General features: G+C 46.2%; 1 protein-coding gene across 1 annotated transcript; it reads left to right on the plus strand.

The window, feature by feature from the left end:
* The first annotated feature begins 13,888 nt into the window (after positions 1–13,888).
* Positions 13,889–16,875, plus strand: LOC138761503 (testis-specific serine/threonine-protein kinase 1-like). The gene is made up of 2 exons (XM_069933736.1): positions 13,889–15,424; positions 16,564–16,875. Exon 1 carries the CDS (start codon positions 14,050–14,052, stop codon positions 15,277–15,279), a length of 1,230 nt encoding a protein of 409 aa, XP_069789837.1. The 5' UTR covers positions 13,889–14,049; the 3' UTR covers positions 15,280–15,424; positions 16,564–16,875.
* The last annotated feature ends 544 nt before the right edge of the window (positions 16,876–17,419 follow it).

Raw genomic sequence — 17,419 nt, forward strand, 5'->3', positions numbered from 1 at the left:
TAAGCAACGAGATAACAACCATATGTTGTTGGCTATAGTGAAGTATCAGCCCTACCGCCATTAAATACGATCGTGGCTGACCCGGTTATAAACTATCTCTGCATTTCCTTATACCTTTTGTCCACTTGCTAATCAAGTGGCCATCTACTCCTACACCAAACATTTCTCCTCCGTGTCACTTTGTGAGGTGTTTATTGTCGCTAACAGATCTTCGGGCACCTAGGATTCCTCAGGCACATAACCATTCGCCGACTTCAATAACCTGTGCAGCAAAACCCCTGCTATCTGGCACCTATGGAGAGTGATAGATAAGGGCATTGAAATTGCATGGTTGTGAGATTGGCGAACTAACTGCGAGGCCCACTGATTTTAAACACAAGTTTTTTTACCTAATTATTTTTGGCGATTTTCTGGTCGGTTGCTTGAGGCAACTGTGACTATGGATAGCAGACTATTTTACTACATATAACGGGGATGGCCAAACCACAGCTCACAAGCCACATGTTGCTCTTTGACATGAACGTGCGGCTCATGGAGGAATGTTGGCTGCCTAGTGTTGGTGGCCGTGGCTTGCCATGATCTGATGGTGACGTGTGGCTGTATCACAGGCAGGGGGATTAGAGGAATGTGTGATCCAGGACTCCCGCCCATTCGAGCTCCCGACACTCCAGCCTCAACCCCATCTGAGCTCCTGATGCCCCGGACACCTGCCCATCCGAGCTCCCGATGCCTTGACCTCCCACCCATCCGAGCTCCTGACACCCCAGCCTCGCCCTCGTCTGAGTTCCCGATGGCCCATCCTCACCCCCATCCGAGCTCCCAATTCCCCAGCCTCACTCCCATCCGAACTTCCAATGCCCCAGCCTCCCATCCATCCGATCTCCCGATTCCCTGACTACCCACCCATCCAATCTCTCGACATCCCAGTCTCTCCCTCATCTGAGCTCTCAACACCCCAGTCTCCCACTCATCCAAACTCCCAACTTCCACCCATCCGAGCTCCCGACGTCCCAGCCTCCCACCCATCCAAGTTCCCAACACCGTGGACACCTGCCCATCTGAGCTCCCAACACCCTGGCCTCCTGCCCATCCAAACTCCTGACACCTCGGACACCCACACATCCGAGCTCCCCACACCCCAGCCTCCCGCCCATCTGAGCTCCCGATGCCCCAGTGTCCCGCCCATCCGAGCTCCTGATGCCTCAGCCTCCCACTCATCCAAGCTCCCGACTTCCCAACCTCCCACCCATCCGAGCTCCCGATGTCCCAGCCTCCCACCCATCCGAGCTCCCAACACCACGGACACACGCCCATCTGAGCTCCCCACACCCCAGCCTCCTGCCCATCCGAGCTCCCGACACCCCAGTGTCCCGCCCATCCGAGCTCCTGATGCCTCAGCCTCCCACTCATCCAAGCTCCCGACTTCCCAACCTCCCACCCATCCGAGCTCCCAATGTCCCAGCCTCCCACCCATCCGAGCTCCCAACACCACGGACACACGCCCATCTGAGCTCCCCACACCCCAGCCTCCTGCCCATCCGAGCTCCCGACACCCCAGTGTCCCGCCCATCCGAGCTCCTGATGCCTCAGCCTCCCACTCATTCAAGCTCCCGATATCCCACCCTTGCCCCCATCAGAGCTCCCAATGCCCCAGCCTCCCACCCATTTGAGCTCCCAACACCCCGGCCTCCCACCCATCCGAGTTCCCGAAGCCCCGGCCTCCCACCCATTCAAGCTCCCGACGTCCTAACCTCCCGCCCATCTGAGCTCCCGAGGCCCTGACCACAGACTCTTCCCTCTCTTCCGAGCTGTCGACGTCTCAAACACGGGCCTACCACCTAGTCGCAGGAGGCCGGATGTCTATCCAAGCTCCCAACACCCTGAACGACGCAGGTACTTACTGCAGTGAAAATTACAATGTGTGCAATAATCAACCCTGAAGTGTCAAAGTCGGAGGTGGACCATTAAGCTAAGCATGATTGCTGGAAGCAGAACCAAACAGTTTTGAGTCCAACTGGAAGGAGCTGAAAGAGGGGCTCTGAGAGGATCTGAAACAGGAAGTATTTAAATGTCAAAGCCCTATTTTCAACTGGCACTGAAAGCCTTCCATCAAGACCCAGATCATGGCCATTCATTTGTGATAGCATGACCCCCTCTCAAACCTGACCCTGTTAAAGTGTATCTTGAAAAACAAACAAAAACCACCTGCCACATGCTTTGCAAAGCATTACAGCAAGAGGCACTGCCACCTGTGGTTAATCTCACCATAAGGGAGTCTGCTGCCTGGCTCACAGCTGGCATATTTATGCAGAAAAATTTCCAGCTTTTCAGAATATCCAAACAGACTTTTCCATATATGTTTATTTAAATGTTTCTTAGGATTCATCATGTCCCATACACAATAGTTAATAGTCTTTTACAGTCTTTGCCAAATAAGGAGTTGTTGTTGTTGTTGTTGTTCACAATCAACTTTAGCCTTGCTGAATTTTCAACACATACCAGAGAACCAAAGAACATTAAAGCACAGAAAGAGGCTCCTTTGGCCCTACTCATCTGGGCCAAACCATTTTTTTGCCTAGTCCCACTGACCTGCACCCAGTCCATAGCCCTCCATACCTCTCCCATCCATGTACCTGTCCAAATTCTTCTTAAATGTTAAAATTGAGCCCACATTCACCACTTCAGCTCATTTCACACTCCCACCACTCTCCATGTGAAGAAATTCCCCCTTATGTTTCCCCTAAACTTTTCTCCTTTCACCCTTAACCAATGTCCCCTGGTTTGTATCTCACCTATCCTCAGTGGGAAAAGCTTACTCTATCCCCCTCATAATCTAAATACCTCTATCAAATATCCCTTCACTCTTCTACGCTCCAGGGAATAAAGTTCTAACCTGTTTAACCTTTCCCTGTAATTCAGTTCCTGGAGTCCGAGCAACATCCTAGTAAATCTGCATTCTTTCTATCGTATTAATATGCTTCCTATAGTTCGATGACCAAAACTGCATGCAATATTCCAAATATGGCCTCACCAATGTCTTGTGCAACTTTACCATAACATCCCAAATCCTATACTCATTATTTTGATTTATGAAGGCCAATATGTCAAAAGCTTTCTTTACAACACAATCTACCTGTGATGCCATTTCAAGGGAATTATGTATCTGTATTCCCAGATCCCTCTGTTCTACCACACTCTTCAATGTTCCACCAATTACCATGGATGTCCTTTCATGGTTTGTCCTTCCAAAATACTACACCTCATACTTGTCTGCAGTAAATTTTTCTATCTGCTATTTCTCAATTTTCAGAAAATGGAATATTTTCTGGCACTACTTTCTACCCTACTATGAATTTTGTGACTTGTTCGTGACAATAAATTCTAATTCTGATTCTTCTCTTACTATAAAACTCACATTCTCGTGCCATCATGTCACAGGAGAGCTAACCCTCACCTCCAATCCACAACCAAACCAAAAAGCTTTCCCTCCTGGATGCCCCGTTTCCCTCAAGAGGCCAGAGGTGCCATTTAAGTGGCTGAAACCTCCCCGTAACATGGTGAAGGTCCTCAAAGCAGGCAGGGACCATTACCGTATTGAGGCATAAAAGATAATTCCCACACAAGTACCCGTAAAATTCTGCAGCTCTTCATTTCATTGTTTGGAATCACCGGTTTGCTCTATGCAGCCATACATCCTCCCGCGATGCGGAGGGCACAAGGAAATGGCGTAAAAGACTAATTTAATCATGGTGTAATCCACAAGATTGCTGGAGAAACACAACCAGTTGCGTAGCGTTTACAGGAAGTAAAGGGTCACCAAGGTTTCTGCCCCTGGGCTCTTTGTCAAGGTATGAGGGGAAAAGTAAACAGGTTGATGCCTGAATAAAAAAAAGGTGGTTGAGGAGGAGGGAGGGGCAGGGAGGTGAAGAACAAGCCAACAGGTAAGAGGTCATAAGTCAATACAGGTTCAAGTTCACATTTATTATCATCTGGCTGTTCATATACAACTCAATGAAACAATGTTTCTCCAGACCATGGTATACACACACATATTTATGAGCTCATGTTTCATTTGGTGTGAATGTTGTGATGTTTCTTTTATTACAATAAGGAAATCTGGCTTCTTTTTAAAACCGACTAGATTTATTCACTAAGCCAGCAGCACTAAGGACAGAACATACATAATCAGAGAGCATTCACAAGATGGCACATTCCCCAGATGCTACACACTCTGTCTCTGTCTCCTCCTGGTGGTAGCACTCTATCGCTACATCCCCTTTCCTTGAGATGTTTAATCAAACATTACATATTAATACAGTATTCTTTCAACACAAACGTAACATGAACATCAGCAGCACAAACTTTGAAGTGTGCCATTCTTTTCTTTTATAGATTCAGCCTGCACAGAAATGGGGGAAACACCACCTGTGCTAGATAGTAGTGGACCAGCAGAGCTGACACAAACACCTGTGTTAAGAAGATCCACATGCATTGTCAAAGCATCTGATGCAGTGATCAGATTCCCATCTGTCTCTGTGGAATTCTCATTGTGTGCTTCATTCTGCATCGTTACCCTGGAGAACGCATCAGCTAACACAATAGTTTTCCCTGGTGTGTTCACCGACAAAGTCATAACAATGTTACTTCATCATCAGTCTTTGGATTTTTGGTGATATTTCACTGAGATTTTTCTTGATTTTTGCTACCAAAGGCTTGTGGTCTGTCTCTGCCACAAATGTTGGTCGACCATACACATTACTGGAATTTCTCAAGTCCAAGGACTAGACCTAGACACTCTTTCTCAATCTGTGCAAATCAACATTCAGATGTTGTCATTGTCCTTGATGTGTATGCTACTGGCCTCCAAGCTTCTCCCTCAGCCTGAATTAGTATGGTTCTTATTCCATCTTTTAAAGCATCCGTGGATATTTTTATCTTTCTGAATATGTCAAAGAACGCCAGAAGTATTGGTCCTGTAGTTAGAATGGTCGTCAGTCATCCCCATTCTTCGTGGTTGTCTGTCTACTTGAATTCATATTTGTCCTGTAACAACTTCCTTAAGTAAGTTCTTTTTGAAGACAGGTTTGGTATGAATTTACCCATGAAATTGATCATTTCCAGCACCCTCAATATCCCCTTTTTTTTTGTCTGTGGGTCTGGGCAACTGTAAAATTGCTTTCACTTTGCTCTTGTCTTGCTTGACGCCTGCCTCTGACAGTTTACCTCCCAGAAAGGGGATTTCCTTCACTCCAAACTGACACTTTTCTCTGTTTTAATCTATACTTCTGGATGTGTTATAGTACTACAATGAGCCTCTCTCTGTGTTGTTCTTGTGTGGATCCCCATAGGATCATGTCATCCATGTACATGTTCCCCATTTATGCCTTCTATGATGTGCCCCATTGTCCTGTGGAACACTTCCGGACCTGAGGAAATTCCAGAGGCATCCTCAGACTGGAGTATCAGCCAAACGATGTGTTAAATGTACAGTATTTTGTGCTATCTTCATGCAGTTTTATTTGCCAGAAGCCCTGGGATCCATCCAATTTAGTGAAAAACTTTTCACCGGCCATCTCGGTTGTAATTTCATACCTGGTTAGAATTTGATAATGTTCCCTCTTTATATTAGCATTCAAGTCATTTGGGTCCATGCACACAGAGGTCACCATTCTTTTTGACGCACACCATTGAATTCATCCATTCTGTGGGCTCCTCACTTTCTTTATGACCCCTAGTGCCGTAATTTGGTCAAGTTCCTGCTTGAGCTTGTCTTTTAGTGTGCTGGAACCTGCCTCAGGGCATGCATTACTGGCTGTGTGTCATCCTTTAACTGTGTCTTATAGGTGAATAGTAGAACTCCAAACCTCTTGAAGTTGTCAGGAAATTGATCCAGTATTTCCTCTACGCTGTTCTGTGCAAAGTCACTTTTAATGTGATACACCTTCTTGACTAGGTTTAAGTTTTCACATGCTTTGTCTCCAAGCAGTGAATAATGTCCATCTGGGATGACTGTGAACTTGAGGTGGTGCTCTTTATCTTTATCTTTTACCTTGAGTTTACATGTACATTTTGTATTGATGCTCTGTCCATTGTAGCCTTTGATCAACACAGGATTTGCATGGATGTATGGCTTTATCTTCATTGCCCTGATGTCATGCTCACAGATTAAGTTGACCTTTGCTCCTGTGGCTAACTTGAAAGGAATAGTTGTCCCATTTGTATGTAATAATACAGTCCATTTCTCCTGCTCGATACTGTTCACTTTCTGCACCACCATGCCCACGAAAAGTATTATTATTGGCAGCAGTTACTTCTATAGTGTCTACAGTGTCTTCTATAGTGTTTGCACTTTTACTTCTGTCTTGTTTTCCTTTGGAAAACATTGCTTTGCATAGTGATTCTGCCCTTGGCACTTTTCCTTAAGCTTGGCATTGCTTTGGTACGTTTAGTGCCGCATTGTTGACAATTGAATGTTTTTTGTTGGTTCCTGTATCTCATTGTTTTGTTTGTGTGTGTCCCCAGACACTGTGGCTATGACTATGCCTTCATTTTCACGGGTTCTCTTATCACCAAATTTTTTTGCGTGCTGCGGAGGGATTTCACAGCTCCAGCTAACGTCAGCTCTGTCTCTCGCAGCAACTTCTCTCTCTTTCTTATCAATAATTCTGAACACAATTTGATCACAGATCATTGAATCCAAAATTTCATGATCTTGCTTTTAGTTTTAAGTCTGTTAAAAGAGTATCAAAGCTCTCCCCCCCACCACCCGCAGCTGCGTGCGTGAGTGAAACATGTACCCCCTCGAAAGTTTCATTTTTCTTTGGTGAACGGTGTTCATCAAACATCTTGATAACCTTGTCAGGTTTGCTCTGGTCTTCTGCCTTGGCAAAAACAAATGTGTTGAAAACCTCTAGAGTTAGAAGTCCCGCCATGGTAAGTAGCGGTGCAATCTTCCATGTATCCAGTTTGCTATGGATTTCAATTGCTTGCAGGTAATGCATAAAGTTTTGTTTAAACATCATCCACTCGTGGTTGATAATTGCAATTCAATTTACAGCATTAGGAGCATTTAAACCCTCCACATTTTCTCTGCTGATATCGACTGTTACTCGCTATGCATACTGTGGGTTTTCTTTTCTTTTACTCTTGGCTGTTTCATCGATTCCTGGGTTATTTTTCAACTCCTGTGATGTTTCTTTTACTACAATAAAGAAATTTGGGATCTTTTTAAAACAACTAGATTTATTATCTAAGCAACCAGCACGAAGGACAGCACATATAAATTCAGAACTCAAGAAAAGGCATCCATCTTGTATCTACTAAAGGTGCAACATTCACCAGTATAGTGTGGATTCAGTTAATTAAGGTGTTATATTATTAATAGTTATTAATAAATACATTGATTTAAAACAAAAAGAATGAGTCTCTGTGAATTTCTATTGCTGCTGGTCTGCGACGTAACACAATACACTGAGAATGATAATCATATATATATACAGGACATAAAGGTGTACTGAATATAATCATGTAATCATCAATGTCATGTAATGGTCCACCTACCTCCCACCCCAGTATTGGCTCTGACCACCCACCCATCTGAGGTCCCGATGCCCTGACCTCAGAATTACCACCAGGTCCTATTCATTTGAGCTCCCATTGCCACGACCTCAGTCTTTACACCAGGTCCCACCCATCCAAACTCCCGACACCTTGACCTGTGACTTACCACCAGGTCCTGCCCATCTGAGCTCCTGACACCCTAACCTCTGGCTTACCTACCAGGTCCCGCCCATCCTAGCTCCCGACACTCTGACTTCTGACTTACCCACCAGGTCCCGCCCATCCGAGCTCCTGACACCCTGACCTCTGACATACCTACCAGGTCCCACCCATCCGAACTCCCAACACTCCGACCTCAGACTTACCATCCGAGCACCTGACGCCTGAACAAAACAACTACTTCACGAGGTCAAAAGTTTGACCCATGAAAAAGTTGACCCTCCCCCTCCACTTCTTTGGCCCAAGAAAGTGGCTAAAAAATATGACGATTACACAAGAAGATACAGTAATTTAAAATAAATACCTACAAATATTTTGGGATGATTTACTCAGTTAACAGACACTGTTCATCAATCTCACAGCCTGTGGGGAGAAATTATTCCCCAGGCTGGCAGTCCTGATCTCGATACTCCTGAACCTCCTTATAGGTAGTAGTGGATTGAAGATCCTGTGGGCTGGATGGAAAGGGTCTTCTGTAATTCTTAGAGCCCAATTTAAGCAATGTTGTTCTCCCATCATTTTACCAGCCTCCCAGCCTCCCCTCTGTTAGGTGTGTAGAACAGATCAAATTGAAGTGATTGTGGGAAGGGTAGCTCGGGGGGGGGGGGGGGGGTGTTGCTGGATGAAAGCAGTCAGAGGGATAGGGAAAGAGAGAGACTCAGAGTGGGGGGATCAATGTAAATTGTAGTAGTTGATGTGAATGCTGTGTGGTTGGAGAGGGCCCAGATGGCTGGTCCTCCGATTTGCAGATAGGCTCGGAATGGCAGTGTATGCAGCCATGGATGGACATTGGTGTGTGGGATTGAAAATTGGCCACTGGGAGTTCTGCACCTACCAGCTTCCTCTTCCAACATATTCTCCACAATTTCCTGCCACCTACACCGTGATTCCACCACCAGACACATCCCCTCCTCTCTCTACCTTCCACAGGAACCACTCCCTCCGTGACTCCCCACCAATCGCAACCCCCACCCCCACCACCTACCCCTGATTCTGCAATGACCATGGCTGAAATAGAAAATAATCAAAAGTGCTTGAGATACTCAGAGCGTCAGATAGCGGCTGGGGAGAGGGGAACAGGGTCATTTGGCTCTGGCTAATAGGCTTGTATTATTGAGAAGCAAAGTGGTCTGGTGGAGATGAACCCAGGAATGTTCCCTGTAGAATGGTGAAGGGGGAAGGTGGTGGGATCTGTTGGGTGACATGATGGTTGGTGGTCTACTGAATGTGGAGTGTGGTGGGGTGGTTGATGAGGGAAGGGGAACCCTGGTCTTGCTCTGGTGGGGAGGAGAGGGGATAAGAAGGAACCCCTACGACTGAATGGCTCAATAAAACCATCTACAAATTTGCTGACGATACCATGGTAGTGGTGGTTTGTATAAAAAGAGGCGATACAGGAGGAAGATTAACTTGGCTGAACGGTGCACCAACAACAACCTCACACTCAATGTCACCAAAACCAAGGAGCTGATTGTTGACTTCAGGAAGGGAAAGGCAGAGGGATACAATCCAGTGATCATTGGGGGATCAGAGGTGGGGAGGGTGAGCATATTTAAGTGCCTGGGAGTCACATCTCAGAGGATCTTTCCTGGACCCAACACAACAATGGCATAATGAAGAAAGCTCGTCAGCGCCTCTACTTCCTCATGTGTTTGCAGAGGTTTGGTATGACACCAGAAACCCTGGCTAATTTCTACAGATGGGGGAAAGTGTGCTGACCAGCTGCATCACAGTCTGGTATGGGAACACCAATACCCCTGAGCATAGAGTCGGTGCTCTGTGATTAGTAAGGGATTGCTTCAGGTGGGATGTAGGTGGGGAGGGAAGGTTGAGAACTACTGCTCTAGACCTGATTGTAACTGAAATATTTTGCTGGAGAAAAATTGCCATTGACCTGTTTCCTTTGGAGTTATGAAACCGTGCACATAACGAATCAATTAGGGACGATTAAAACAGTGGGTTTCAAACATTTTCTTCCCACCCACATCCCACCTGAAGCAATTCCTTACTAATCACAGAGCACCGATGGCAGAGGGGTTACTTAAAGTGGGATGTGGGTGGAAATAAAAACCATTGATATATGACGTTAAAAAGTAGTGGGCCCAAAACGGACCCCCTTTGAAGCACCCCAGTAGACACTAGTCACCGATAGCCAGCCAGAAAAGGTTCCTGACTTATTCCCGCTCTTTGCCTTATACCAGTCAGCCAATCTTCAGTCCATTGGTACCTTCACAGTGACACTATGAACTCTGACCTTACAGCACCTTGTCAAAGGCCTTCTGAAAATCCAAGTAAACATTGACTCTCCTTTATCACTCTTGCTCGTTACTTCCTCAAAGACTTCCAACAGATTTGTCAGACTAGATCTCCCGTGAAGGAAACTACACTGATCTTGGTCAATTTCATCTTGTGCTTTCAACTGATCCAAAATTTCAGCCATAGCAGTGGACTCTAAAGTCTTACCAACGGTTGAAGTCAGGCTAACTGGCCGTTAATTTTCCCCCTTTTGGCTCTGACCCTTCTTTAAAAAAGTTGAGTGGTATTTTGCAAGTTTCCAGTCCTCTGGAACTATTCCTGACCTGAGTGGTTCTTGAAAAATCACTGCCAATGCCTTCACAACCACTTCAGTTACCTCCTGTGGAATACAGGAATTCCCTGGCTAAGAGTGTCTGACTTATGGACAATGCATACTTATGATCAGACTGTGGGTGGCTTCAGCAGGGATTGAAGCAGGGAGAGGAGCAAGATCCTAATACAGAGAAGTTCACCAAAGTTTACCGTACAGGCACCGAGGGGGCGATTAAAACAGTGGTTATGAATCTTTTTCTTTCCACTCACATCCCACTTTAATTATTCTCTATGCCATCGTTGATCTGTGATCAGTAAGGGATTGCTTAAGGTGGTATGTGGGTGACAAGAAAAAGGTTGAGGTGTCAGAATTGATGACTTTCTGGCCAATATTGCATACGATGTGAATGCAGATGGAGGAACGAGTAGTGTGGGAGAAGCAGGGGGACTTGGACAGGTTGGAAAAATGTTCATGGAGTGACAGAGTATATGTTTTTGGGAGATAAATCGGGAAAGGTTTGTTAGACTAGGTCACATACAAATCAGATCTTATTTAAAATACTGGAGCTCTGTGCCATGCTAGACATATCAGCTCCACAGCTTTTGCAAGAGTTTTTGAAGAGTGCTCAAGAGACTTCACTAATGGATTGTTGTTTACAAAAGGCAACAGATGAAAGATCTTGTTGGAGCTGCAGATTATCTGGAAGAGAACTTGTTGCTCTAAGAGAACTATGTGGTTTTGCAAGCAGAGAGAGTCAAACAGGCTTTCGCTAAGAGAGAGAGAGAGTGAGAGAGAGATCATTCTACAGTGTTACAGCCAGCAGAGACAGCTGGGACTGGAACAGGACATGCTGGCAAGCTTATGGAAAGCCCCATTTGGAAGACGGCCTGGTCAAACCACTTGTCATTCATGTAAGAAGAGAGGAGTGGCTGTCTAATGTTTCACTTGGAATAAGAGAAACAAGAAGGCACTCTGTGGTGACCTGAAATAAAGAGGTTATCATCTGGAGAACCCTGAAGGGACAAGTTTCATCAGCAAGAGACTGAGGTGACTGATGAAAGTACATCAGTTGTGGATCTCCTGGAATAACAAATCTCTCTCTGAAAACCGACAAGAACCTTCCTGAGCGGTAACCATTTACCTTTCAAGCACCAAAACCTGGTGAACTTTATAAATGTTAAATTCTGTGCACAGTATAAGAATTGCCTGCACCAGGGAACTTGAAGGAATGAGATGTGAGATTGGACTGTGAACCAAAGAACTTTTATGAACCTACACACACATTAAATAGACGTGCGCTTAGAATTAGAAAGGAGTTAAGTTAGGTAAGTTAAATTAAGTTAAAGTGTGATTCTGTTATCATGTTTAAAGATAATTTAAAGCAACTTTTGTTTAAGTAACCATTTGTCTTGGTGAATATCTATTGCTGCTGGGTTTATGGGTCCTCTGGGCTCATAACAATGGAAATGGTGGATGGAATACAATGTGTGGTCGTGCACTTTGCAGTCCTCTGGACCTGTAACACCACCGATCCCCAGATTTTTATGAATTGGATTTACACTTTGGTTACAAGGGTAAGTAAGGGAAATTTTTGAGACATGACATTGTACCTTGTTGCATTTACCGATGGCACCGGACCAAAGTTTCTGAGCCCATTCGAACTGTTGCTTTCAAAACAATGATCCCTTACTCCAATTAACACTGACTTGTGAAGTTTCTTGAGCTCAGGGTCTTCTATTTGCACCTCCAGTTTTTATTGTCTCTACAAAGGCCCTGGGCCCAGAATATCTGGTTTGAGCAAAGCTCTGGCATTTTAAATGTTTTGTGAAGTATTTGTGTTTGTTTGTGATCTACACTAGACACCCCACAATCTATCTCCTTTAAAACCTCACAAAGATTAGCGTATACAGAGCCGTTGTCATACCCACACTCCTGTTCGGCTCCGAATCATGGGTCCTCTACCAGCATCACCTACGGCTCCTAGAACGCTTCCACCAGCGTTGTCTCCGCTCCATCCTCAACATTCATTGGAGCGACTTCATCCCTAACATCGAAGTACTCGAGATGGCAGAGGCCGACAGCATCGAATCCATGCTGCTGAAGATCCAACTGCGCTGGGCAGGTCACGTCTCCAGAATGGAGGACCATCGCCTTCCCAAGATTGTGTTATATGGCGTGCTCTCCACTGGCCACCGTGACAGAGGTGCACCAAAGAAGAAGTACAAGGACTCCCTAAAGAAATCTCTTGGTGCCTGCCACATTGACCACCGCCAGTGGGCTGATATCGCCTCAAACCGTGCATCTTGGCGCCTCACAGTTCGGCGGGCAGCAACCTCCTTTGAAGAAGACCGCAGAGTCCACCTCACTGACAAAAGACAAAGGAGGAAAAACCCAACACCCAACCCCAACCAACCAATTTTCCCCTGCAACCGCTGCAACCGTGTCTGTCTGTCCCGCATTGGACTTGTCAGCCACAAACGAGCCTGCAGCTGACGTGGACATTTACCCCTCCATAAATCTTCGTCTGCGAAGCCAAGCCAAAGAAAAGAAGATATATAATATAAATATGATATAATGCATCACAATGTTGTCACCTACATTTAGATGGCCAACAGCAATGAACCCAGCACCAAACCTCTAGTCACAGGCCTCCAGTCTGAGCAACAGCCTTTCAACACCAGCCAATATTCAATCCATTCTCTCTCTCCTTGGATCCCATGCGATCTAACCTTCCAGAGCTTCCAATCATGTGGAAGTTTAGTGAACACCTTGCTGAAATCCAGATACACAGCATCTACAGCTCTGCCCTCATCAAGCTCCTTGGTCACATCTTCAAAAAAATCTTCAATCAGATTTTTGAGACATGACATTGTACCTCGTTGCATTTACCGATGGCTTCAACATAATCCTGGATTATTTGTCATCGCAGCAAGGTGACAGAAAGATAAGCCATTCACAAGTGCCCACGTTTAGACCCAAGCTTTTATGTTGGAGTTTGATGTCGGGTCTTCAAGAACTGTTACAGGGAAAGATTAAACAGGTGAGGACATTATTCCCCAGAGTGTAGAAAAATGAGGGGAGATTTGATAGAGGTATTTAAAATTATGAGGGGGATAGATGGAGTAAAGGCTTTTTTCCACTGAGGGTAGGTGAGATACAAACCAGAGGACTTGGATTAAGGGTGAAAGGGGAAAAACCAGATAGGAGAGGGAGTGTGGAACGAGCTGCCAGATGAAATGGTGAATGCAGGCTCAATTTTAACATTTAAGAAAAATTTGGACAGGTTTATGGCTGAGAGGGGTATCAAGGGCTATGGACCAAGTGCAGATCAGTGGGACGAGGCAGAATAATAGTTTGGAACAGACTAGAAGGTCCAAAAGGCCTGTTTTCTATGGTGTAATGTTCCATGGTTCTATACGAACGTCTTTCAAGTGAGGCTTGGCAGAGGAAACAGTGGTGACCAATCAGCAGCTACGTTTCCTTCCCATTGTGCCTTCAGCTTTGTGACATAGCAGGAGCCATCACAATGGTTGGCATTTGGTCTCAAGGCAGTAACTTGTTCCAGTAACTGTGCGACTGCCTCTCGAGAAGGAACGTTTCCTTCTGGGGGGGGGGGGAGGTGTTGCCTCTGAACGGGTGTCTCCACGACATCGGCTGCTGCCTGGGACAGGTGTGGACCATACATCAATGACACATGGGTGATGGATGACGGAGAGGTCTTGAAGAAGCGAGGATACACCTTGGGGATCCACTTGGGAGAGGGGATGTACGCCAAAGTCAAGTGCGCCTACTCTGAGCTTCTCGAGGCTAATGTGGCCATTAAAATCATTGATCGGAGAAAGGCGCCCGCTGACTTCCAGAAGAAGTTTCTACCACGGGAGCTGGAGATCCTGGCCCTGCTCCGACACCGTTACGTCATCAGAACATATGAGATATTCGAGACTTCCGATGGGAAGATTTACATCGTTATGGAGCTGGGGGAGCAGGGGGACTTGCTGGACTTCATCAAGGCCAGGGGTGCCCTGCCAGAGCAAATGGCGCGGACCATGTTTCGACAGCTGGCATTGGCTGTCCAATACTGTCACGAGATGGATGTGGTCCACCGGGACCTCAAGTGTGAGAACATCCTCCTGGACAAGGACTTTAACATCAAACTCTCTGACTTTGGCTTTTCCAAGCGGTGCGTGACCGATGACCTGGGGAGGCCCCTACTGAGCAAAACCTTCTGTGGCTCCCCAGCGTACGCCGCTCCCGAGATCATCCAGGCCATCCCATACCATCCCAAAGTGTGCGACATCTGGAGCCTTGGGGTCATCCTCTTTGTCATGGTGTGTGGGTCGATGCCGTACAACGACACCCACATCAAGAAGATGCTCAGGCTCCAGAAGGAGCACCGGGTGGACTTCCCTCACTCTGCCCCGGTGCCGGGAGACTGCAGGGACCTGATCTATCGAATGCTTCACCCCACCATGAGGAAGCGTCTCACCATCGGCGAGGTCTTGGAGCATGCCTGGCTCATCTCCACGCGGAAGATGTCCAAGACGGTGGAGGCAACCTTGGAGAAGTACGGGCAGCAGAGGGACGAAGAGTCCAAGAGTGAAATCCTGCCCCAGGAAAAGGCCAAAGGATCAATGTACCAGCATCAAGTGGCCGTGGAATCTGAACACAAGGAAGGGACCAAGATGGACCTCAAGCTGGACGAGTTCAGGTCAGAAGCTGAAACCAGTGGCAAAATAATGGTACAAACAATTGAACCGAAAACCAGTCGGCACAAATCCAGAATCCTCAGAGTGAAAAATCAGGATCAACCTGATGATATTGAGGTTTACCCTGACCAGGAGAACTTCATCGATGCAGTTAGAAAAGCAAAGCAAAACAAGTCAAAGCCCGTTGGGAAGAAGGGCAAACGCTTGAAGAAGTACAATTACTAGGCGCAGAGTCTCGATAAATACAATTTACAAAAGGCAAATGCTTATTTATAAGCCCACTGGAATCTCTGTAATGTGTTTCCCTGCACTCATTAGAACCAGGAAGACCTCTGCTCTTTGCAATTTGGATGAAGAGGCGGAAGGATGGGTCAGTAAGTTTGTGGATGGCACAAAGGTTGGAGGAGTTGGGGATGGAGCTGAGGGTTGTCGAAGGTTGTGCAAGAGGATGCAGAGTTGGGTGGAAAAGTGGCCGATCAAGTTACAATCCACACAAGTGTGAGGTGATGCATTTTGGAAGGTCAAACGAGAAGGCTGAGTACAGGGGTAATGGTCGGTTATTTTAGAGTGTAGATGAACATAGGGACCTTGGGGTCCAAATCTATATACCCCTCAAGGCCACCACACAGGTTGATAGGATAGTTAAGAAGGCCTAGGGGTGTTGGGTTTTATTAATAGGGGAATTGAATTCTGGAGTAGAGAGGTCATGTTGCAACTCTACAAATCTCTGGTAAGACCTCTTAGAGAATTGTCTGGTCACCTCATTGATGGGTGGCACAGTGCGCATAGCAGTTAGCGCAACGTCTTTACAGTGCCAGCGATCGGGACCAAGGTTCGAATCCCACGCTGTCCGTAAGGAATTTGTACATTCTCCCCATATCTGCATAGGTTTCCCCTGGGGGCTCAAAATCATACCAGGGTGTTGGTCAATGGGGTGTAAATTGGGCGGCATGGACTCTTAAGGCCGAAAAGGGCTGTTACATTGCAGTATGTTTAAATTTTTTCAAAAAGTAACAGGAAGGATGTGGAAGCGATGGAGATGCTGCCAAAGAGATTTACTTGGATTAGGAAATTAGTCTTTTGAGGCAAGGTTAGCAGAGCTGAGACCTTTCTCTTTGGAGTGAAGAAGGATGAGAGGAGATTTGATAGAGGTCCACAAGATTATGAGAGGCATAGATAGGGTGGACAGCGAGCACCTGTTTCCCAGGGCAGGATCAGCAAACACCAGAGGACATCTGTACAAAGTGAAGGGAGGGAAGTTTAGGGGAGACATCAGGGGTAAGTTTTTTTTACACAGAATGCCTGGTGGAGGCTAAAACATTGGGGGAATTTCAGAGACTCTTAGACAAACACATGGATGAAAGAAAAATAGAGGATTACGGGGTAGGGAGGGTTTAGTGTTTTTTTTAATGGAATATATGGGTAGGCACAACATTGAGGGCAGAAGGGCCTGTAGTGTGCTGTAATGTTCTGTGTTCTATGTTCTAATCCCACCTGGAATATTTACAGAATGAAAGCCACAGACTAATAGCGTGGTGAACAACAGGACAGAAGACCTGGGAAGTTGGATATACGCAGGTCAGACAGAACCTGAAAGGGGAAAGGATTTCCCTGCAGACTATCAAATGGGTCACAGATTTCTGGAAAACAAGACAGGACCGGCAGCTGCAACCTGGGGCCAGAATACTGACTGCAAGTGGGATTGCAAATTCCTTGCACTGTTGTCTCACTCGACACTGCAGGTAGTTTCTTGCATCGTTTGTCATGCCAAAGGCAGGCTTTCTCATGCCATCTTTATTCCAATAAATGAAACTGCCTTTCCATGTGGCATTTGGGATTACTTCCCTGGACTTGAGAATAATCTCCAACCACCTGGCACAGCCAAGGCGACCGCCTTGTGCTGTCGGGCTTTCTGGATGATTGGGTATCAATTGACTATTATCCCAACACACTTTTCATTCTTTAGAACTCGGTAAGTTCAGAGACAGCGAAGCCAAGAAAACAAAGGTAAGTTCTACCCTGACCTGACATTCACCCATGTCCCTCTGCCTCCAGCCCCACGTTCCCCTCTTCATCCCTTACTCCAGTCACCCTTCTGTTCTTCACTTGGAATGCCCGAGTTTTTCATTAATCCTGCTCGCCAAGGCCTACTGTTCCCTTCTACCTCTCCCAAACAAGTTCCTTCTTGAGCTCCTTCCTGGCCACCTTACAGTTCTGAAGAGCACTGCCTGATTTCTGCTTCTTCATCCTTAAGTATGATTTTTGCCCTCCACCTCTCTTAACAACCATGGTTCTTTTATCCGGCCATCTTTTCCATGTCCCACTGGGACAAACCTGTCCAGGACCCTCTGCACACATGCCGTGC

The sequence above is a fragment of the Narcine bancroftii genome, chromosome 4 (genome assembly GCF_036971445.1).
Source record: "Narcine bancroftii isolate sNarBan1 chromosome 4, sNarBan1.hap1, whole genome shotgun sequence".
NCBI lineage: Eukaryota > Metazoa > Chordata > Chondrichthyes > Torpediniformes > Narcinidae > Narcine > Narcine bancroftii.

Excerpts from the sequence above, each read along its gene's own strand:
- LOC138761503 (XM_069933736.1), top strand. The coding sequence starts at position 14,050 with ATGGATGACGGAGAGGTCTTGAAGAAGCGAGGATACACCTTGGGGATC.